This window comes from Pristis pectinata, chromosome 5 (assembly GCF_009764475.1).
Source record: "Pristis pectinata isolate sPriPec2 chromosome 5, sPriPec2.1.pri, whole genome shotgun sequence".
NCBI lineage: Eukaryota > Metazoa > Chordata > Chondrichthyes > Rhinopristiformes > Pristidae > Pristis > Pristis pectinata.
Genome location: NC_067409.1, coordinates 68,937,518 through 68,959,835, shown reverse-complemented (window position 1 = coordinate 68,959,835; position 22,318 = coordinate 68,937,518). Strand labels below are relative to the sequence as shown.

The 22,318-nt window shown below is 41.2% G+C and overlaps 1 protein-coding gene across 1 annotated transcript in view; it reads left to right on the top strand.

Moving 5' to 3' along the window:
• The window catches only part of kif15 (kinesin family member 15), a 100,896-nt gene that overhangs the window by 49,854 nt on the left and 28,724 nt on the right, over positions 1-22,318 (top strand). Inside the window, exons 17-27 of the mRNA XM_052015649.1 lie at positions 4-195; positions 3,607-3,714; positions 5,889-5,994; positions 6,289-6,454; positions 7,764-7,923; positions 9,058-9,143; positions 9,718-9,796; positions 10,964-11,050; positions 11,457-11,561; positions 17,407-17,529; positions 19,713-19,859. Coding sequence (XP_051871609.1) covers positions 4-195; positions 3,607-3,714; positions 5,889-5,994; positions 6,289-6,454; positions 7,764-7,923; positions 9,058-9,143; positions 9,718-9,796; positions 10,964-11,050; positions 11,457-11,561; positions 17,407-17,529; positions 19,713-19,859 — 1,359 coding nt within the window. The remainder of the gene's footprint in view (positions 1-3; positions 196-3,606; positions 3,715-5,888; positions 5,995-6,288; positions 6,455-7,763; positions 7,924-9,057; positions 9,144-9,717; positions 9,797-10,963; positions 11,051-11,456; positions 11,562-17,406; positions 17,530-19,712; positions 19,860-22,318) is intronic.

Genomic DNA, 22,318 nt, shown 5'->3' with positions numbered 1-22,318 from the left:
TAGAATATGACCACGCCAACCAGGTCTGCTGGCAACCTAACACCTCAAGTGATTTTACAAATGAGTCCTGAGGGAACACCTGGAGTCTGTGCAGAGAAAGAGGCAGGAGGTCATACTGTCATGAATGAGTCTCTGCCACTTGATATGAATGAACAAGCTTATGAAGCTATTGCTGAAGAACTTCGAATAGTTCAGGTTAGTGTTCAGTTAAGCATTTTTCTGTTGTTTTCTATATAGAAGCCTGTATTCCTGACCTAGTTGACGCTGAATATTAAGATTCATGTAAACTTTGTTTTCTATTATCATAATCTTAACACGAGGCTTCCAGTACAAGAAATTTTCTTTCTGAATTTGAGTTGGCTAACAATTCCCATGCCTGGTCCAAAAAAAAACACTATTAATATTCAAAAAGAGAAAGGTGCATATATAAGGTTTAGAAAGCTAAAATTGGCTTAAAATTGAAGGCCTTAAAGGAAGCAGGAGAGAAGTTAAACAGGGAATCAGGAGGGCTAAAAGGCATTATGCAATGTCTTTGGCAAGTAGGATTAAAGAGAATCCACAGGCATTTCGTACATCCATTAAAATCAAGAGGGTAGGACCACTCGAGGACAAATGAGAGAACTTAGGCCTGGAGCCAGAGGAAGTGGGTGAGGTACTAAACGAGTACTTTATATTGGTATTCACCAAGGAGAAGGACATGAAGGATAGCAAGGTCAGGGAGTGGTATGCTGATATTCTAAGGCATGTTGACAACGAGGAGAAGGTATTGGGTTTCTTGAAGAACTTTAAGGTGGATAGGTCACATCAGGCCCTGGAGACCTATCTCAGGTTATTGAGAAAGTCAAGGAAGGAGATTTACAAGGGCCTTGGCAGAGATCTTTGCATCCTTTTTAGTTCCAGATGAGGACCCAGAAGGTGGGAGAATAGCCAATGGTGTTCCTCTGTTTAAGAAGGGCGACAGGGACAAACCAGGAAATTATAGGCAGGTGAGAGTTACCTCAGTGTGGCGAAATTATTGGAGAAGATTCTTGGGATAGGATCTACTCTCATTTGGAAAAGCATAGACTTATTAGGGATGGTTAGTATGGTTTTGTGTAGGGAAGGTCATGTCTTACAAACTTGAGTGGTTTTTTTTGAGGAGGTGATGAAGATGATTGAGGGTAGGGCAGTGGATGTTGTCTACATGGCCTTTTAGTAAAGCTTTCGACAAGCTAGGTTAATTAAGGCACATGGGATCCATAGAGACTTGGTAGATTGGTTTCAAAATTAGCTTGGCCATAGAAGACAGGATGATGGTGGAGGGGTGTGATTCTGACTGGAGGTTTGTGACCAGTGATATTCTGCAAGGATTGGTGCTGGGGCCTCATATAGATATATATGTATATATATGATTTGATTAGTAGGTTTGCAGACAGCACAAAAATTGGTGGAATTGTGGACAGTGAGGAAGGTTGTTGAAGGATACAGCGTGATGCAGACCAGTTGGAAATATGGGCAGAGAAATGGCAGATGGAGTTTAATCTGGACGTATGAGATGTGGCACATTGGGAGGTCAAATGCAAGAGGAAAGTAAATGGCAGGACCCTTGGGAGCTTTGATGTACAGAGGGATCTTGGGGTGCATATCTGTAGCTCCCTGAAAGTGGCAACATGGGTAATGAAGAAGGCGTATGGTATGGTTGCCTATGGTTGGGGTGTTGAGTATAAAAGTAGGGAAGTCATATTTCAGTTGTATAAAACTTTGGTTAGGCCACATTTAGAGTATTGTGCGCAGTTCTGGTGGCCCCTTTATAGGAAGGATGTTGAGGCTTTGGAGAGGGTGCAGAAGAGAGACACTAAGATGTAGCCTGCATTAGAGAGTATTAGCTTGTAAGGAGAGATTTATAAAACTATGAGAGACATAGAAAGGGTTGATACTCTTTTCCCAGGGTGGAAATGTCAAGTACTAGAGGACGTGGGTTTGAGGTGAGAGGGGGAAAGTTTAAAAAAGATTTACAGTCAAGTTTTTTTTTAACTGAGTGGTAGTGTCTTGAACATGCTGCCAGGAGAGGTGGTGGAAGCAGATACGATGGCAACATTTAAGAGACATTTAGACAGGCACGTGAATGGGTAGGGAATTAAGGGATATAGACCTCGTGCAAGCAGATGGGATCTGTTTAAATTGGCATCCTGGTTGGCACAGACATTGTGGGCCGAAGGGCCAGTTCCTGTGCTGTACTGTTCTATGATCTGTTGCATAGTTTAGTTTGTTCCATTCAAAATTTCCATTTGAAAGTTCCTTTTATGAGAATTTCCCATATTTCTAACAACTGCAAGAGCAATAAGCTTTACCTATGAGATGCCTCTTGGTCTTGAACTTCAGTATTATCCTGAATTATGTTACCTCTGCCCTTAAATGCTACTACTGGTATTGCTGACCCACAGAAATGAATAGTCCTTGCCTAATAATGTGTAACCTCTTCATTTAACTATTTTAATGTTGTTTCCTGCAGATAAAGGTCTGGAATATTTACTCTGCTGTTGGGTTTACTCATGCCCTTTCTGCAATTAAATGAGCAGAATAAATTATGCATGGTTAGCCTCCTGGCAACTGGTGTGCACCAGATGTGTAAATTGTAATGCTTTTCTGTCTCCTGTTAAAACCGTAAGCATTAAGGAAGACCTGATGTCAGTGCTGAAGTGTCTTTGAAGAATTTTGATCGGGTAAATGGATGTGGAGAAGCAGTTCTGCTGAGCAGTGAGAAGAGGGAAGCTAATTGGGGAGAAAAAATTCATCAGAAGAATAAATGTAGCAGAATATTTTTAAAATTCATATTGCTAAGAAAATCCCACTAGAGACAAGTGGAAGTAAAATTCATAATCCTTACAAAGGGGAAGTGGATAAATATTTAATAAATGACACAAAGAGAGAAGGAACCAAATGGAATGTCATTGAAAGGTGTAAGACCCTGACAAACCTGAAGATCTGGGCAGTTGATCCTATCATGTTTACAATGTAATTTTGGTAAACTAAATTAGTTTATTATTGTCACATGTACAGAGGTACAGTGAAAAACAGTTTTATATGCCATCCATACACATCACTTCATCACATTAGTACATTGAGACAGTACAAGGGAAAACAGCAATGCAAAATAAAGTTTTGCAGTTAGAGAGTGCAGTGCAGGCAGACAATAAGGTGCAAGGTCATAACGAAGTAGATTGTGAGGTCAAGAGTCCATCTTGTCGCACTGGGGATGGTTCAGTAGTCTTACAACAGCGGGATAGAAGCGGTTCTTGAGCCCAGTGGTATGTGCTTTCAAGTATCTTCTGCCTGATGGGAGGGGCTAGAAGAGAGAACGTCCAGGGTTGGAGGGGTCTTTAATTATGTTAGTTGCTTTACCGAGGCAGCAGGGAGTGTAGACAAGAGTCCATGGAGGGGAGGCTGGTTTTCATGCTGTGCTGATCTGTGTCCACAACTCTGCTGTTTTTTGTGGTCTTTAGCAGAGCAGTTACCATACCAAGCTGTGATGCATCCAGATAGGATGCTTTCTACGAAATTCATTTGAAAATTATGTTGAGAAATGATGTAATAGAGCAAGAAGTTAAAGCTGTTTTTGGTCTTCAGGAACAGTTGATTGACCTCCAGACCAAGCTGGATGAAGAGGAGAGCAAAAATGTAAAGCTTAGGCAAAACATTGACAAACTGGAAAACCAATCCGCTAAGTTGAATGAGGTAGACAATTTACTTAAAGCACGCTTAAAATATAGATTTATGTTCTTATTTCTGTGCTCTTTGATAGTTTTTCTATTTTTAAAAAAAAACTTAATTTTAACGCATAATTGGGTGATAAGCATTTATCTAAAAGTATGACGAACATGATTTTTGACATGAAGCTCTCCTCCCTTTATTCATTGCTGCCACCTTTGTCCTTGCCTCTCTGTTCCCAGGGTCTCGATCACTGATAAGGCCATCTCCAGCTCTTAACTTCTGTTCTTCACTAACCCTACCCCTTTCTAATCCCATTTCTTCAAGCATCCCATCTCAGAAGTACTTTAAACTCATTACACATTTAGACAGCCAACTACCTGGTATTTGTCTTCCATTTGCCATAATCCTTCTGCCTAATTATTTCATCTCCTTTTCCTGTGTTTCCCTTGTTTCAAATAAACCATACTCTAGCCTATTGATCTTTCTTCCAGTATGATCCACCTCTCTCCATCCTCTAGTGTAAAACAATGGTGAAAAATTTGTATTGGGGGAGTGAATGAGAGCAAAAGACTACATCCACAGGAGTCAATGACCTGCATTCTGGGGTATTGAAGGAGGTAACTCTGGACATGATGGGTTTACTGCTTGTCATCTTGCAAAATTCCATGGATTCCAGAACATTTCCCACAGATTGGAAGGAAGCAAATGCAGATCTACAACTTAAGAAAGGGGGGGAGAGAAAATGGGGGAACTTACAGACCTGTTAGCCTGAAGGCAGTAGGAAAAATAGTGGCATTTATAATTAAGGAAGTGGCAACAGGGCACTTGGAGGAAAAATAATAGGATTGGGCAGAGTCAACATTTGTTTATGAAGGGGAAAACCATATTTGACAAATCTGTTGGAAAATGTTCATGTTGTAACTAGCAGAAGAGATGAGGAAGAACCAATTGATGTGTGTTTGAACTTGAATGAGGTCTTTGCTAAATTTAATAAATTATTAAATAAAATTTGGAGTATGTGTAATTGAAGTAATATACTGGTGTGGATGGAGGATCAATTAATGGACCGAAAACGGTAGGAATAAATGGATCATTTTTAGTTTGGGCTGTGACTAGTTGGGTATTGCAGAGATTGATGCTGGACCTTGTGCTGTTCACATTAATGATTTAGATGAGGGTATCAAATATAATGTGTCCAAGTATATTGATAGGTTGCAGTGTGGATTGTGAGGAGAATGAAGATAAGATGGACAAATTATATGAAGGGGTTGAGCACGTGGCAGATGGAATATAATGTGGAAAAATGTGAAGTCATCCACTAGAAAAAAGGGTTTTCAAATGGTAAGAGATTGTAAGGTGTTGTTGTTCAGGGGACTTGGTATTCTTGTATATGAAAATCAACATTGAGGTATAATAAGCGATTGGGAAGGAAAAGGGATTTGAGTGTGAGAGATGTCTTACTCAGGTGTGTAGATCTGGCCAATACCAGAGGACATCTGTTTAAGGTGAGTGGAGGAAGGTTTAGGGGAGATGTCAGAGTTAGGTATTTTCCCCATAGAGAGTGGTGGGTGCCTGGAATGCACTGCCAGGAGTGGTGGTAGAGGTTGATACAATAGGGACATCTGAAAGACTTTTAGATAGGCAGATGGATATAACAAAAATGGAGGGTTATGGGCTCTGTGGGAGGGAAGGGTTAGATTGATCATGGTGTAGTTTTATTCAGGTCGGCATAATATCGTGGGCCTATACTGTGCTGTACTGTTCTAAAAAATACAGGTCCTGCCCAGATTACAGCAGGGTCCAGTTCCAGTGAACTGTTTGTAATCCAGACAGTTCACAAGTTGGAAACATGGCTGTTAACAGAGTTCCCACACAGTGGATGATGTCTGCGGCCCCGCAGCAGCCGGCAAATCCATCCCAATGGTCTCCCAAACATTCGTTTGTATGTACAGGCTGTGTGCAAATCAGGCGTTCGTAAATTGGGAAGGACTTGTACAAGGGACTAGTCTTTAAATTTGTCCACAAACCCTGGCAATCTGACATCTTTTTATTTGTGAAGTCTTTGTTTTCTCTCTGCATGCATTTATTTTAAAATACACAGATGTAAAAGTTATGTACATGATTGCAATTAAAATTGTATTTAAAAAGCATATCCTAATTCATATCTATAAACCTTTTTCTGTGTAAATTACTCTTAGCTGCTCATCTCTGAACGAAATGATAGGAACAAAAACCAGCAGGAGCTCATTACAAAGAATAAATCATTGGAGAATGAGCTGCAGGACTGTCTGAATAAAAACAATAGTAGGTGAAATATACATTTCATTTATTGCAATAGTGTAATACTTCATCTGTTCTGATATTCTAAATACCCAGTTCACATATTAGCTTTAGTTAGTACTCCAGCATCCCATTGAGCTAAATTTTAAAGTGCCTCTGTTGACGTTGCCTTGTACATGTGTTTTCTGTTTCTAATTAAGCTTTGTCTAGTTGTTGCAAGAGCATGACTGCAATCTGTGGCTGAGTAAAGATCTGCTGTTGAATATCAAATCACATGCTCTTTGTCCTGATGATGCTAGCTGCTTTCTACTTTGACAGTATTGCAGAGTGAAGTGCATGACTTGCGTGTTGTGCTGCAGTCAGCTGACAAGGAACTTCTAACTGTAAAGGCGGAATACAGTTCCTATAAGACCAAGCAAGATGCTGAGCACATTCAACTTTCAGACCAGTTTATAAAGATCCAGTTACAGTTGGATAAAATCAGGTGAAGTTTATGACATGCCTATCAGTACTTTGTAAAAACAATCTGTTGTGGTATGGTGGTTAAATCGAAAAAGGTGGTGGAATGAGTTGTAGAAATTTAGTGATGGTCTGTCTGCTACTTATTTACATTTGTTCCCAAACTCCTCTGAAACATAATTTATAGCAATCTCTGACGTAGTACAGAGCTCAGAAGCCATTTAATGAAGTGAGTTTGAGTATCTCTAGTAATAATGAAGTTTCCTACTTTGTGAACACCTGTTGAAACTTGGCTTTGAGGAAAGATATGCCTTTAGCAACTTGACATTAAGTATCCAGGTTTATATTTTACCCTTGGGATGGGATGTTGTTGATCTGGCCACTTACTGCAAAGCCTGATGATTTTGAAAGGCGATGCATTGCCTTGAATTGTTGCAGTCCTTGTAAAGGCATTCCAACTGGAACATTGGGAGGGAAATGCTAGGATTTGACTCTGATTCTAATTACATTCTGTGCTATTTGAAGTGGAACTGACAAATGAACATTTCCTGAGCTTGTTAATCATGCCCTCCTTAGTGATAAAGGGTAGGGAGTAATTGTAGATCAGATATGCTTCAGCTGTTATGTTTGGAAGATGGGCACTGGCATGTGTGTAGATGAGGACTTAGCCTTGCAGGATGGTCCTTTCTGCACTTGCCTTCTCTTCCACCTGAGCTCCACCTTAGTTGGGTCTACTGATAGTTTACACCATGTTAGTTGGCACAGTTGTCAACTGAGCCCCTAAGTTCTGCCTTTGTTGTTAGCATTCAAGCAGATCTTCGTAGCAGCTTTATTAGATTAGTACTTGATTCTATGGTAATTTTGGTGCTGTTACAACTGCAGACATGTATGATAGGATGGTGAAGTTGAGTTTAAATGGGGTGCTGTAGCAGAGATGCATGCCTAGTCTAGAAGGCAGGTCATTCAGACCACGGCCAGTTGAATGGTATCACCGTTAGGCTGTTTGTAGTCAGATGTTTCCCACCCTATGCCTTTACTTCCTTCAAGAAGTGCTCAGAAGTTTTAATTTGTTCATTAGAGGAGAGCTGGAATAAGCTGCAGGTCTCCTTGGCTTTATTCAATCTGATGCCATTCAGATGAAAGTGTGCTAAACAAAGTTTTTTTTTATCAGTTTTGTGGCTTTCATAAGTGAATTCTGTAAACTTTTATTTGAATGCCCTCTTTGGAGCAGAGTCTGAAAATCCAGTGTCAGTTTCTTGCTAACCAGTTGAACTGTTAATATTTCCCCCTTAATAGGATCTAATCTGATGCTCCTTTTGTTTTCTAAATACAAGGTTAGAACATGAAAAAAGTCTGGAGGAAAAGCGTTCTCTCCAAGATACTAATGACAATCTACAGGAGGTTGTGAAATTTAAAGAGTATGAGAGTGAACAACTGCGTAAAAATCTGGAACAAATGAAGGAGGAAGCTGAAATACTGAGGACTGAAATTAGTGTGAGTGAAAAGCAACGTGTATATTTTCTGTTGAAGGATCTTTGACCTGAAGTATTACTGTTTCTCTTGACATGGGTGCTACCTGACCTGCTGAGTTTCCAGCATTTGATTTAAATATCTCATTTAGAAAGCCACTAATTTTCTTGACTTTCACCAGATTTCTCTGAGTATGTTTTGGTGGTTTAATCTCCTGATCTTGCTTGATGCTACAGTTAAAGGAGGTGGGGAAAAGAGCATCCTTTCAAATGTTGTAACTGCTCATAATTAATTTGGAGAGCAGGAAACTATGCATTCTAATGAAGTGCCACATTAAACTTCATTCGTCTTAGAGGCACAAGAGACTGAAGATGTTGGAATCTGGAGCAAAGAACAAACTGCTGGAGGAACTCAGTGGGTTGAGTAGCATCTGAGGGAGGGGGAGGAATTGTTGATGTTTGTTTGAAACCCTGCATCAGGACTATTTTTCCTAGTTTTGGGATTGAAACCCTTTGTTCCCAGAATACGCTTGAGAGAGTTATCCACCCATATTGTCTTGAATCTTGTGCTATCTATTGGAACATTAATTTTTCCTGTGAGAAGCAGGCTAAGCATAGCCTCCAAGTCTAGCTCCCAGTCAAGATGAATTCTCAATATATAACCCAATGGATCAATCGTGTATTTTCTTTGGCTCTAATTAACAAATGTGAGAAATCAATGGATTTGTGCTAGATTAAGTACGGTTTAGAGTTAGTGCTTTTATATACTCTGATTAGCTCAGGGATAGAGTAAGATTTACTGTACATAATTTGTGAATTGAGTTATACACCATTTGAAAAATAACTTGAATACTCAACAGATTAAAAGCTGCCAAAATGTTGATTTCAATGTCATAATACTGTCCATTTCTACCAACTATTCTGGTTCAGATCTGCATATGTCATAGCATGTTAAAACAATGCCAAATATCTGCTCTCATCTTTTTAAGCAAATTCCCCCTAACTTCTTAAAGCTATACTGAATATATGGATTGTTTCCTTTTCCCAAGTGTGTATTGATGGTTGATCGTTAGAGAGATACAGCATGGAAACATCGAGTCGGCACTGACCATCACCCGTTTTGAAGTATTTTCTTAAATATCTCTTGTATTAAATATAGTCACTAATGGAGCTTCCAGAAGCTGAAAAGGAACAAAACCAAAAGTTTGCTTCACAACTTCAACAAGACATGGAAAACAACTCCAAGTAAGTATTAGTTGGTGACTGACCATCCTTCCCTCCTCCTCAAGCCCCCTGGTTTAGGGCCAGAAACTGAAGAAACGACACGTTCCAGATTGATGAGAACTCTTGCCTCCGTATGTCTTGTCTGAGCAGAATGTCAGTTAGATTATTAGATTTACAATGCCATGGGCATAGTTTTTACTAACTAACCTGTGAGTGTGGCTGTCATTGAAAGTACAGGTGATTTATTCAGCATGTGCAGTTGGCAACTCTGCCCTTGGTCTAATTCCACCCATTCATTCTGTCAGGCACCACTGCCTTCCTTCCTTCTAAACCATGTAGTCTGTTGGGTTGGAGATAAATGGAAGAGAAGGAAGATTTAATATTTTCACTTGCATTTATGACTACATGAAAACACTGAGAGCAGACAGGAATACTATCTTGTGTTTCCAATGTATAACCTAATGCAAGTCAAATGGTATTTGTGTAACCAGTTTAACTGGTTTATTAAAAATTACTAAAAATTAATGACAGTTAAAATATTTCTCTTAACTGTAATTCTGTTTCATTACTGAACCATTAATGTCTCTTGACACAGGGAGCTTTTGAAGGCTTTGAATGAGAAAGATCTCCTAAAGAAAGAATCTTCTGAATTATTGTTGAAGTCTGAACAGCAGGTACATGATCCAGAACATGTGCCTCTTTTAAATGTTTATTTTTCTGCTACTCCTTTGTTCGTAGTCTTGGGTTCTATTGTTTTATTCTTATTCTATAGTTAAACATATAACCTGAAAAGTATTTCCCTAGGTTGCTTTATGCTACATAGGCACTGCTTTCTTTTGTAGCACTGCTACAAAATCATGTACAAGATTTGGTTACACACAGGGCAAGTTTCTTAAACATATGAGGAAGCAATCTTTATGCTTATGGCATTTGACTGGAGGCGGTGGATGGGGTGGGGGGAGAGCTGGTAAAGACTGACACTAATCGAAGGATAGCTGTTGTCATTCCCAGCCTCAGAGGGTAGTAACCAACTTGTACAGGCACTTAAATTAGAAATGTTTAAGTTTTAAGAGAATTCAAGAAGGTAGTGCTAGATAAAATTAAGTAGCTACATCGATAAGTGGCAAGATGGATCCTGTGGAAGAAAGTACATCCAAGTCATTTGGCAAGAAACAGTCCAAGGTCAAAGGAAAGTGGTGCAAGTGTGATTGTTTAAATCTGCCTGTTTCACACTTTACAAGCATATGCCTTGGGCAGTATTTTTCAACTGTATATCAGGCAGAAGAAAATATCCATAGTGTAAAACAAATCTCAGAACTTTTAAGCAAATCCAATTATACTTGTCACATTATGCTATTTCTGAGTAGATTTCATTTAAATGTCTCAATGCTCTTTGGCTTTCTTCCTGTGATACCCTTGTGGCTGTTTTTACAACCGACATACCCTAGGATATCCCTATAACATAATCTCAAAACTAATTCTTAGAAATGATTAAACACTTCATATTGACTTGTTGATAAACTCTGTGCTTAAATATCTCTCTGGTCCCATGACTTTTTTTTCTCAAACCTGAGTACATTTTAATGAAAACGTATTCGCCTGGTCTGTTTATGCATGATTGGACAGGTTTACTGTACCTCCTATAGTGTTGTCATGTTCTATTTGACATTGCAGAATGGTAACAATGTATTGTCAATGCTGAAGTATTTCTTCACTTTTTGAACTGAATTTATTTGTTGGCACAATTGTACATGCCCATACGGAATCTCTGGCAATACAGAGCGTTTAACCTGGTATTCTTCATTATTTGGGTTTATGAATAGTTTGTTTTGCTGTTTAAGGCACTGGAGCTGAAACATATGGAGCAGAGCCTGTCTGATGCCAAAAGGGTTATTGCTGATCTAGAGAAGAAGCATACAGCTGATCAGGTTTGAGAGTTGTAACTTAAAACCACTTGTGCATGATCCAATTGTAGGAAAGTAGAATGTGGACCCCAATATATTTTAAGCCCCTGTTATTCTATTCTCTGTTATCTTGGGTACATAATGTTGGGTATAATGTTATATAATTGGAGTAAGATATTTCTGCTTTTGTACACAAAACCTCTTATAATAAAGACTAACATACTATTTGCTCCAACAAACAATCTGCTGAAAGAACTCAGTGGGTCAAGCAGCATCCGTGAGATTTGCCCTCCTAATGGCTTGCTGTTACTGCACATTATCTTTCGTTTGGTGAAAGATCTGATGCATTCAGAGTTGGAGCTGATCAGTGGCTCCAAACTGAAGGCTGTTGATTTATTTTTAATAGAGAAATTTAATCAATTTGTTTTAGGATGTGGTGAGGATCCTGAAGAATCAAATACAAGAAGTGAGAAGCATTTGCTGTCAGAAATCTGAAAATGTTTCTGCCTTGACTCAAGAACTGGAGGACATCAAAGTGAGTTACATGATACAGACAATAGCTGATTTTATTCATTGACTTGCCTTTCTTGACGGTAAATCTGTGAGTTAATTGTCCTAACAGTCAGCAACTTTAACCAGCAGTGTGCCTTCATGTTGAACTACTGTGCATGAAGATGCTGTATCAAAGAGCATTGATCGTGAATCTTAGTTTTGGTTGTGCCATATGATAGTTGATACAAACAATGAAGATGAGTGGTTTTGCACAAGAGGATTAAAGATGTCAATAGAATATTCTACAGCATTTTTGAGGTTTTGTTGGTTTGAACGCCAGCCTGGAAGGGGATAAGGTGTGAAATTTACTCCAGTAACTGTAGGAGTCCAAGCAGCCCACTAAATCTGCACCTGTGTCTATAGAACCATAGAACAATACAGCACAATACAGGCCCTTCGGCCCACCATGTTGTGCCGACCTTTAAACTACGCCTAAGACTATCTAACCCCTTCCTCCCACATATCCCCCTATTTTAAATTCCTCCATATGCTTATCTAACAATCTGTTAAACTTGACCAATGTATCTGCCTCCATCACTACCCCAGGATAGCACATTCCATGCCCCAACCACTCTCTGGGTAAAAAACCTTCCTCTGATATCTCCCTTGAACTTCCCACCCATTACTTTAAAGCCATGCCCTCTTGTAGTGAGCATTGGTGCTCTGGGAAAGAGGCACTGGCTGTCCACTCTATCAATTCCTCTTAATATTTTATACACCTCTATCATTGTCTCCTCTCATCCTCCTTCTCTCCAATGAGTAAAGCCCTAGCTCCCTTAGTCTCTCCTCATAATCCATACTGTCCAATCCAGGCAGCATCCTGGTAAATCTCCTATGCACCCTTTCCAACACTTCCACATCCTTCCTATAATGAGGTGACCAGAACTGGACACAGTACTCCGTGTGGTCTAACCAGAGTTTTGTAGAGCTGCATCATTACCTCACGGCTCTTAAACTCAATCCCACGATTTATGAAAGCCAACATCCCATAAGCTTTCTTAACTACCCCTATCCACCTGTGAGGCAACTTTCAGGGATCTGTGGATATGGACCCCCAGATCCCTCTGTTCCTCCACACTACCCAGTATCTTGCCATTAACCTTGTACTCCGCCTCACACTTCTCCAGATTGAACTCCATCTCAGGCCAGCTCTGTATCCTATAAATATTCCTCTGCAAGCTTCAACAGTCCTCCACACTATCCACAACACCACCGACCTTCGTGTCGTCTGCAAACTTGCTAACCCACCCTTCTACCCCCTCATCCAAGTCATTAATAAATATCACAAAAAGTAGAGGTCCCAGAACTGATCCTTGTGGGACACCACTAGCCACAGCTCTCCAATCTGAATGTACTCCCTCCACCACAACCCTCTGCTTTCTACAGGCAAGCCATTTCTGAATCCATATGGCCAAGCCTCCCTGGATCCCATGCCCTCTGACCTTCTGAAGAAGCCTTCCATGTGGAACCTTGTCAAACGCCTTACTAAAATCCATGTAGACCACATCTACTGCACTACCCTCATCAATCTTCCTGGTCACCACCTCAAAGAACCCTATCAAGCTTGTGAGGCAAGATCTTCCCTTTACAAAGCCATGCTGGCTGTCCCTAATCAGTCCATGGTTCTCTAAATGCTCATAGATCCTATCTCTTAGAATCCTTTCCAACAGCTTGCCCACCATAGACATAAGGCTCACTGGTCTGTAATTCCCTAGACTATCCCTACTACCTTTTTTGAATAAGGGGACAACATTTGCCACCCTCCAATCCTCCGGTACCATTCCCATGGACAACGAGGACTCAAAGATCCTAGCCAACGGTTCAGCAATCTCCCCCCTCGCCTCGTGGAGTAGCCTGGAGAATATTCCATCGGGCCCTGGGGACTTATCTGTCCTAATATTTTCTAACAACTTCAACACATCCTCTCTCTTAATATCTACATGCTCCAGAACATTACCCTTACCAACACTGTCCTCAGCATCATCAAGGCCCCTCTCTTTGGTGAATACTGAAGAGAAGTATTCATTGAGAACCTCACCCACTTCCACAGCTTCCAGGCACATCCTCCCACCTTTGTCTTTAATCGGACCTACCTTTACTCTAGCCATTCTTCTGCTCTTTCTGTACGAGAAAAAAGCCTTGGGATTCTCCTTAACCCTACTCGCCAAAGCCTTTTCATGTCCCCTTCTTGCCCTCCTCAGCCCCTTCTTAAGTTCCCTCCTTGCTACCCTATATACCTCATGAGCCCTAACTGATCCTTGCTGCTTACACCTTATGTATGCTGCCGCCTTCTTCCTAACTAGTTGTTCCACCTCTCTTGTCACCCATGGTTCCTTCACCCTGCCATTCTTTGTCTGCCTCACCAGGACAAATTTATCCCTAACATCCTGCAAGAGATCCCTGAACAATGACCACATCTCCGTAGTACATTTCCCTTCAAAAATGTCATTCCAATTTACACTCAAGTTCTAGCCTTATAGCCTCATAATTTGCCCTTCCCCAATTGAATATCTTCTCGTCCTCTCTGCTCCTATCCTTGTCCATGACAATGCTAAAGGTTAGGGAGCGGTGGTCACTGTCCCCCAAATGCTCACCCACCGAAAGATCTGTCACCTGACCCGGTTCATTATCTAATACTATATCTGATATGGCATTCCCTCTAGTCGGACTGTCAACATACTGTGACAGAAATCCGTCCTGGACACACTTACCAAACTCTGCCCCGTCTAAACCTTTAGCACTAAGTAGGTGCCAATCAATATTTGGGAAGTTGAAGTCTCCCATGATAACCACCCTGTTATTCTTGTACCTTTCCAAAATCTGCCTCCCAATCTGCTCCTCAGTATCCCTGCTGCTACTGGGGGGGCCTATAGAATACTCCCAGTAGAGTAACTGCTCCTTTCTTGTTCGTAACTTCCACCAATACTGACTCTAGAGAGGATCCTTCTACATTATCCACCCTTTCTTCAGCTGTAATAGTATCCCTGACCAGTAACGCCACCCCTCCCCCTCTTCTTCACCACCAACCAGCCACCCCCCCCCCCCCCCCACCATCCCTTTTAAAACACTGAAGTCCAGGAATATTCAATACACATTCCTGCCCTGGTGACAGCCAAGTCTCTGCAAGAGCCACAATATCATAATCCCATGTACTTAACCAAGCTCTCAGTTCATCACGGTTATTCCTGATACTTATTGCATTTAAGTAAATGCACTTTAGCCCATCCACCTTTCTACTTTTATACCCTGTACTCTGCTTCTCCTTCCTCAAAGCCTCTCTACATGTTAGATCTGACTTTTCCCCATCCACTTCTTCCTCTGACCTACCCCTCTGGTTCCCATCCCCCTCGTAAACTAGTTTAAACTCTCCCGATCCACCCTAGCAAACCTGCCTGCAAGGATATTGCCCCCCCCCCCCCTTTGGGTTTGGGTGTAACCCGTCTTCTCTGTACAGTCCCACCTTCCCCAGAAGAGATCCCAATGATCCAAATATCTAAAACCTTCCTTCCTGCACCAACTCCTCAGCCACACATTAATCTGCCATCTCCTCCTATTCCTACCTTCACCACCACGTGGCACTGGCAGCAATCCTGAGATTGCTACCTTTGAGGTCCTGTTCTTCAGCCTTCTGCCTAGCTCCCTCAACTCACTTTTCAGGACCTCATCCTTCTTCCTATCTATGTCGTTGGTACCAACATGTACCACGACCTCTGGCTGCGTTCTCTCCTGCTCAAGAATACTGTGGACCCGATCGGAGACATCCCGGACCCTGGCACCTGGGAGGCAACATACCATCCGGGATTCATGCTCACTGCCACAGAACCTCCTATCTGTTTCCCTGACTATCGAGTCCCCTATCACTACTGCCCTCCTCTTTTCCTCCCTTCCCTTCTGAGCAGCAGGACTGGTCCCAGTGCCAGAGCCCTGGCTACTGCTGCTTGATCCCTGCAGGTCATCCCCCTGAACAGCTTCCAAAGCAGAAAACCTGTTATTGAGGGGAACAGCCTCCGGGGTCCTCTGCACTATCTGCCTTTTCTCTTTCTTTTTCTTTTTCCTTCCCCTGACAGTCACCCTTCTATCTACCCTCCTGTACCCTCGAAGTATCTGCTCTAAGCGGGGGTGACTGTCTCCCGATGCACAGTATCTACATAACTCTCTCCCTCCCTGATGTGTCGCAGTGTTTGAAGCTGTGTCTCCAGCTCATCAATTCTGAGCTGAAGTTCCATCAGCCTCCAGCACTTACTGCAGAAGTGGTCACCGCGCACCCCAGCAGCGTCCACTAGCTCCCACATAATGCAGCTGCTGCACACCTCCATGTCCTCCATCTGAATTAATTCTTACCCTACTTAGTTTTATCCTACTTAAAAATTTATAACAGTAACAGGTAAACCTTACCTTTACCTACCAGGTACTCACCCGCCTTGCCCCTTTATGCCGAAGCCCCTTAAGCCAAAGCCCGACCACTCAGCTGCCTGCTCGATATGGTGGTCTTCTTTTCAAACTGCCTGCACGCTAACCGCTTATGTCACGTGCCTGCGCAGTCTTGCTCCGCTATTCCCGATTAGAGAAGAAAAAACCTAGCTTCTCCAAAGTCTGCTGAAACGACCCGAATAACGAAAAATGAAACAGTGTCAGCTTTTCAAGTACCTGCTCCCTCCATTTCCTTGTCCTTTCCCTATGGCTGCTTTCATCCAAATTCAACTTTTTGTCCAATTTCCTTTTTAGTTACCATCTAAATTATTACTTAAGAAAACAATTTCCTGTTCCGTAGCCAATGAGAGTAGAATCAGATAAAATTCTTAACTTCATTCTTACTGATCTTGTTTTTGCCTTATTGGTTTTTGTTTTTTTGCCTTTATTTTTACTGATCTTTTACTGCTTTCAGACTCAGGTACTCTTGATTTATCTTCCTGAGAAAAGTCAATCTCTTTGCAAGTGTTTAACAAGACCATTCAATATTTGAAATGTAATGAATCTTTGCTGTTCCCTTTCCATGGCTCTGTTATGGGAATGATTTTAGTGCTGTGCAAACAATTCAAATTGTGAGTTCAATCACCCCTAAGTTGCAAAATTTAATTTTGTAATTTAGGTCAGATCTAGCTATCAATAGGGAAGACTATCTCTGTGAAACCTGTCTGTTTGCTGATTTTAAAATACAGAATAATAGTGTTACACTGTAGCACTACCCTCAGTGGGCGACTTTTGCTGTCCACCCCTCGTATCACAGTCTTCCAGGAGTTCATACCCACCAACGACTGTATTGTCCAAACCCTTTGCCCGAAGAACTTATAATAAACAAGCAAAATAAATACATTTCTGCACCATTCCATTAGATAAGAGTTGACTCCAAAAGGTGCTTGTGTTGACCTGTAAAGCTATTCAGATTGCTGCCTTTTAATGTGTCCACTGAACAGTGGAATCCTGGTACAATTTCTTGGACATTGTATTCTGACGTGCTATTGCTTTTGAAATTGTAGAATCTTTATAGCACAGAAGAATGTAAATTGGCCTATCATTTGTCCTTTTAGAACAAGCTATTTGTCCATTTCCCTGCTCTTCACTATCGCCTCCAAAGTATTTCCCTATCTAATTATGTTTGGAAAGCGCTGCAGATTGTTTCTACTGCCATCACAGCAGTGAGTTCAGTTCATAACCACTTGTGCAGTCAAAGAATGTTCCCCCACCCCTCCCCACTTCTCCTATGGCCACTATTTTAATCCTCTCACTTTGAAGCTTAGAATTTCAACTCAGTAACTATGCTTGGTACGATTTATCATGGCAAGCCAGTGTGTGTTTAAAAAAAACTAACATCACTACTGTTCTTTCAGTTGAAGTACAGTGCTGCTGTGGCTACTAAGGAAGAAAATAAAGACATGATTGAGAGAAAGGAGCAAGAAATTATGGAGATGAGAGAGGCCATAGAAAGAACGAAAAATTCCTGTAATGTTCAGGTGAGGCTAAATGTCATCAGATTCTACACTGAGATTTAACTACGTAGCATTGAATTACATTTGAACATTTGTGATGGCTCTTCTATCGTGAAGCTCAATATTAACTTAAATTTTTTGAATGAAAGTGCTTGCATTGGTGAATTTCTGACATTTTCATAGAGCTATTTGAATTCCCATACTCCTATATGCATGAATATTTTTGTTGTATGTTTTAGATTTAGGGCACCTTGAATAGTTTGGAATGTTAATTTCTGTTGCACCATGTTGGTCGGTTGCCCTAATTACTTGTTTCTAGCTTTCAATTACATTTTCATATAAAGATGTGAATTTCATTTTTAAAAAATACTTTTCAAGGTGCACGTGTTAGCTTTTCCTGTTTGTTTCTCAAGTTACTTAAGATCTGACTTGTAACCTTCATTCTATCACTTAGGGGTGGATGAGCAACCTCCTCTTCATACTCGTCACCAATCCACCGCCTCACCCCCCCCCCCCCCCAGTAAAGTAACATTCCAGGACGTTTTGTCCTTGTTCCCAAAAAGATTTTGCATTAATTTTTTAAGCCTGTAAAAATGGGTCTGGCTTTGAGTAAATGGGTTGAAGATTGGAGTTCAGTTGAGTCAAAGAGGGACTGAGTCCTGCTTATTTTCCCACTGCATTAATGGAGATGGGAAGTTTCTCTGCTATGTCTTGATGAAACTCATTGAGCAGGTACAGACTATTTGCATCAAGCAACAACATTAGATTGGTGATCAGAGACCTTATTTTGGGGGTTCTACAGCTGTGCTACCATAGTTACCTACAATCAGTAAAGATTGTGTTTCCCTTTGCTCTTTTTCCACCTTTTGAAATAAGCTATGAATGTTTTATTGTATTTCTATTAATTACATTATTCAGCATCATTTATCAAATATTGTTAAGACATCTCTGCCTGCATTAGGGTATTAGCTATAAGGAGAGATTGGATAAACTTGGTTTGTTTTCTCTGGAGTGTTGGAGGGGTGACCTAATGGAAGTATATACAATTATGAGAGGCATAGATAGGGTAGACAGCCAAGAGTCTATTTCCCAGGGTAGAAATGTTGAATACTAGAGGGCATAGGTCTAATGTGAATGGAGGAAGTTTGAAGGAGATGTGTGAGGCAGGTTGTTTTTCTTTTTAAAGAGTGGTAGGTGCCTGGAACGGGCTGCTAGATAAGGTGGTGAAAGCATGCACCATTTAATGCAAATAACATTTAAAAGGCATTTAGACAGCCACATGAGCAGGTAGGGAATGGAGGGATGTGGATCATGTGCAGGCAGATGGAATTAGTTTAATTTGACATCACGATTGGTACAGACATGGTGGGCATGTCATAGCTGCTGACTGCCGAACCCATGTGACTTTCTCAGATTTGATTTGAGGTCTCTAGGACATGTTGGTGCATGTCAGATATCTGACTGACAAGAAAATAATAAATTAATTTTAGTGAGCCAATTAATTGAAGGTGAGATGGAGCACATGATTCTACAGTCAGCGGGCTGTTGGAGAGTAAAAGAAAGAAATGGTAGCAACTTCTCTCCACAAAGAGAAGCTAATTTCTGTAAAAAAAAATGCAGTGAGTGAAGAATAAAGAACAGTGTACATAAAAACTGTAGTGTAGAGCAGAGTGATTTCTAGGCTTGATTGACAGGGGAATTACCTAATTATCTTCATCCTGTTTAGTACAAAGTAGCGTGTTGAATTGGATTTTACTTTTGGGCAGTTTACTAAGAGGATCCAATATGTGTACAGACATGTTTATGAACTAGAATGTTTAGCTGTAAAAGATTGCTGGAATGAAATGCAAGAGTGGTCTGATGTTGTCAGTCTGGGTGATCTGCAGATGTGTGGGAGCAAAGCATATTCAGTCATCAGCAAAGTGATAAGAGGTGCCGTCAACAGTGCTCTCCATGCTGCCTATCTACACTGATCCCATTTACCCACATTAGGAATGTAGCTTTCTATGCCTTGGCGAATCAAGAGCTTGTCTAGATGCTGCATAAATGCAGTGAGAGTCGCTGCCTCCACCACCTCTTCAGACAATAGATACTGGCTTTGCCAGCAATGTTCCAAACAAATAAAGGTAAGATGTAATGACCAGTGGTCTGATGTATAAATCTATACTATTGCACAGTGTTCTCACACCTTGTTTTCAAACCGTCAGATGGAGATGCTGTACGAAGATCTCACTAATGCCTCCCAGCAGCTGGATCAGCAAACAGAATACTCTAAGGAACTGACAGCAAAATTGCAGCTGATGCAAGAGGAAGCAGAGAAAAATACAAAAACCATTAAAGAACTTAACAATCAGGTAATGAAATCAAAAACTGCTACTCTGGTTGCTAAAATGAAGCAAGGCATTGTCCCTTAAATTCTTGCTCACCCTGGTCTTCATAACTGGTATATTTTCTGAGCACACTGCACTAAAGCCATTTTGAGTAGAAACATGAAGCAAATGAAAGTTATAGATTTATTGTTTGTATGTTTTAATTCTGCTTAAAAAAACACTAAAATAACTTCTCAAAAACCTTTTGGTACTTGGGTTGATATTGTTAACGTGGCCCATTCTATTAAAAGTTGATGGTAACCTTAATTTTCTGAAGGAATGAAAGTTTGCTGTGGAGCTGATGATGCAATTGTCTTGTATTATTAAACCAATCAATTGGAAGAGAGGGTGTTCTAGTTTAAGATTTGGGAAATTATGGGGGAAGTATCTACTGGACTTTTCAGGCATGAACTGAATGAAGACAGGATGGTAAATAGTTGAAGGGTGTGGTGGAGGAGGTGGTGGTGGTGGTGGTGGTTGGAAGGTCTGCGGGGCTGCTGAGGTGTGGCCTGGCAGAGGCTCCAGTTTTGCTGTGGAGCCAGGAGGAGCTGCCACAGCCTCTCTTGTTTTCACGTCAAGACCAGTTTCACAGCTAAACATCCTTTCTGCTTAGAACCACAGAACACTACAGCACAGAAAACAGGCCATTCGGCCCTTCTAGTCTGTGCCAAAACTTTATTCGGCTAGTCCCATTTACCTGCACCCAGTCCAGAACCCTCCAGACCGCTCCTGTCCATGTATCTATCCAATTCATTCTTAAAACTTAAGAGTGAGCCTGCATTTACCACATCAGATGGCAGCCTGTTCCACACTTCCACCACTCTCTGAGTTCCCCCCTAAACTTACTCCCTTCACCCTAACGCCATCTCCTCTCATACTTATCTTTCCTAATCTAGGTGGAAAAAGCCTATTTGCATCTACTCTGTCGATACCCCTCATAATTTTGTAAACCTCTATCAAACCTCATTCTCCTATGCTCCAAGGAATAAAGTCCTAACCTGTTCAATCTTTCCCTGTAACTCAACTCCTGAAGACCTGGCAACATTCTAGTAAATCTCCTCTGCACTCTTTCAATCTTACTGATATCCTTCCTATAGTTAGGTGACCAGAACTGCACACAATACTCGAAATTTAGCCTCACTAATGTCTTCTACAACCTCACCATAACATCCCAACTCCTATACTCAATACTTTGATTTATGAATGCCAGGATGCCAAAAGCCTTCTTTATAACCCTGTCTACCTGTGACACCACTTTCAAGGAATTATGTATCTGAACTCCCAGATCCCTTTGTTCCTCCGCACTCCTCAGTGCCCTACCATCTACTGTGTACGTCCTACCTTGATTTGTCCTTCCAAAATACAACACCTCACACTTGTCTGCATTAAATCCCATCTGCCATTTTCTGGCCCATTTTTCCAGTTGGTCCAGATCCCTCTGCGAGCTTTGAAAGCCTTCCTCGCAGTCCACAATGCCTCCAACCTTAGTGTCATCAGCAAACTTGCTGATCCAATTTACCACATTATCATCTAGATCATTGATATAGACAACAAACAACCATGGACCCAGCACAGATCCCTGAGGCACACCACTAGTCACAGGCCTCCAGTCTGAGAAACAATCATCCACTACCACTCTCTGTCTTCTCCCACACAGCCAATTTCGAATCCAGTTTACAATCTCTCCATGGATACCTAGAGTCTGAACCTTCTGAACTAACCTCCCATGTGGGACCTTGTCAAGGGCCTTACTAAAGTCCATGCAGGCAACATCCACAGCCTTTCCTTCATCTATTTTCTTGGTAACCTCCTTGAAAAACTCTACATGATTCATTAAACACGATCTACCATGCACAAAGCCATGCTGACTATCCTTAATCAGCCCTTGGCTGTCGAAATACTTGTATATCCGATCTCTCAGAATATCTTCCAATAATTTACCTACTACTGATGTAAGGCTCACCAGCCTGTAATTACCTGGTTTACTTTTAGAGCCTTTTTTAAACAATAGAACAACATGAACTACCCTCCAGTCCTCTGGCACCACACCCGTGGCTAATGACATTTTAAATATATCTGCCAGGGCCCTTGCAATTCACCCCCTGGGTGAATAGGTTGCTCCTTGGGTTCCTATTAATCTCTCCCCTCTCACCTTAAACCTATGACCTCTAGTTCTTGATTTCCACAATCCCCCTATCTGTGCCCCTCATGATTTTATACACCTCTATAAGTTACCCCTCATTCTCCTCTGCTCCAATGAAAAACTCTCTATATTTCTCCGTAACTCAGTCCCTCAAGTCCCAGCAACATCCTCGTAAATCTCCTCTGCACTCTTTCCAGTTTATTGCAATCTTCCCTATAGCAGGGTGACCAAAACTGAACACAATATTTAAGGTGAGAAAAGGAAGGTTTAAAGGAGATGTGGGAAGCATGTTTTGTTTTAG